General features: G+C 40.9%; 1 protein-coding gene across 1 annotated transcript; it reads right to left on the bottom strand.

Annotated features, from left to right (window-relative positions):
• Positions 1–370: 370 nt before the first annotated feature.
• Positions 371–1,129, bottom strand: LOC149167271 (uncharacterized). The gene has a single exon (XM_089430431.1). It carries the CDS (start codon positions 1,127–1,129, stop codon positions 371–373), a length of 759 nt encoding a protein of 252 aa, XP_089286557.1.
• Positions 1,130–1,350: the final 221 nt, after the last annotated feature.

Genomic DNA, 1,350 nt, shown 5'->3' with positions numbered 1-1,350 from the left:
GGAATTGTATCCTGCCACCAGATGTCTCTTCCTTTCTTTCATGATGTGTTTTTTATTTAATGCAAACTCATCTGCATATGTCAAATAGACACCTACAGGAACTCCATTTTTAGATGATTCCACCAGCGCAGAGTCTATTTATTTCTTTCAGATTAATGAATTTAGCACCCCGGCAGACAGCATTACAAGTTAGCAGTGCTTTAGCTTTGTGGTGTATAATTCGTTGAGCAAGAGACTCTGCTGAAAATCCAGCAAATACAACTGAATGAACAGTACCATCTTCATATCTTCATCTGACTCCTGACCTGAATCATTCTCTCCTTCTACTTCATCTGAAGATTCCTCTCCAAGGATATCTTTCTTAAGGATTTCATAAGCTTTCTCGTGCTCCAAAAAAAACTGGATCTGGCTTGAAAATATCGAGGCCAACTTCTTGATCAAGCTCATCTTCTAGGGAAAATTCATGGGTAAACTGATCTTCTTGCTCCACGAGATCCAGTTCTGGACGAATAGCAGGATAACCCTGGAAATTGGTTTTGCGAATTTCAAAGAGTCCTTCAATCGAAAACTGCACTCGTTTGTCAATTTCTCCCTCATGAAGAATACCCCTAAATCGCTCAAAAATTCCATAGAGGCCTTGAGGTGATAGGTCTTGAAGCATGGACCCGCATTCCTTTACAAATCCAATAGCAACCTCAACACTATCATCTGTAGGATTCTCCAGCAAAACAGTAAGAAGTTCCAAAGCAATGATCTCATGTGCAACTTGCTGGTTCACTAGGTGAGCTATGAATTTTGTTGCTGCTAGTAACAGAGGCTTGTCATTGCGTTTGAAAGCTCTCTTAAGCTGCAAAATAATTCTTCTCAAAAGGAGATTACCAACTTCTGGAAACTTTGTATTCACCACAGCAACCAAGGCAGCAAAAGGTGATGCCATCTGGGATTTCGTACATGACCTACAAAATAGACCTCTTCCCCGGATAAGGTTCTCTGCAAAGAGCTCTGGAATAATGTTTTTAATGTTTGACGCGTTCACTTTGTTTACAAGCCCATTGATACTTTTACGAAGAGCATCCCAAGACATACGCTGATATTCCAAACTGCTTTTATCTTGCAAATCTTTCATCATTTGGGCCAGCTTGAAAGGAGGAACATAAACACCACCACTTCTTCCAAGCGCCTTTTTAGCTTTGCAGATTCAGATGCATGGCTACTTGAACCTTTGTGATATACCGTCCACGTTCCTTTGCATCCCGCCAATTCAACCTCAGTGATTAGTTCTGGACGGATAGATTGTTGAAGCGCACATAACGAAACATTCTTTCCATGACCAGAACAACCTACCAGTTC

The sequence above is a fragment of the Pinus tabuliformis genome, chromosome 5_1 (assembly GCF_031772625.1).
Source record: "Pinus tabuliformis cultivar Carrire ecotype Pingquan chromosome 5_1, CPIR1, whole genome shotgun sequence".
NCBI classification, from domain to species: Eukaryota; Viridiplantae; Streptophyta; class Pinopsida; order Pinales; family Pinaceae; genus Pinus; species Pinus tabuliformis.
The sequence above is the reverse complement of the archived record's forward strand: the minus strand, read 5'-3'. Positions and strand labels throughout refer to the sequence as shown.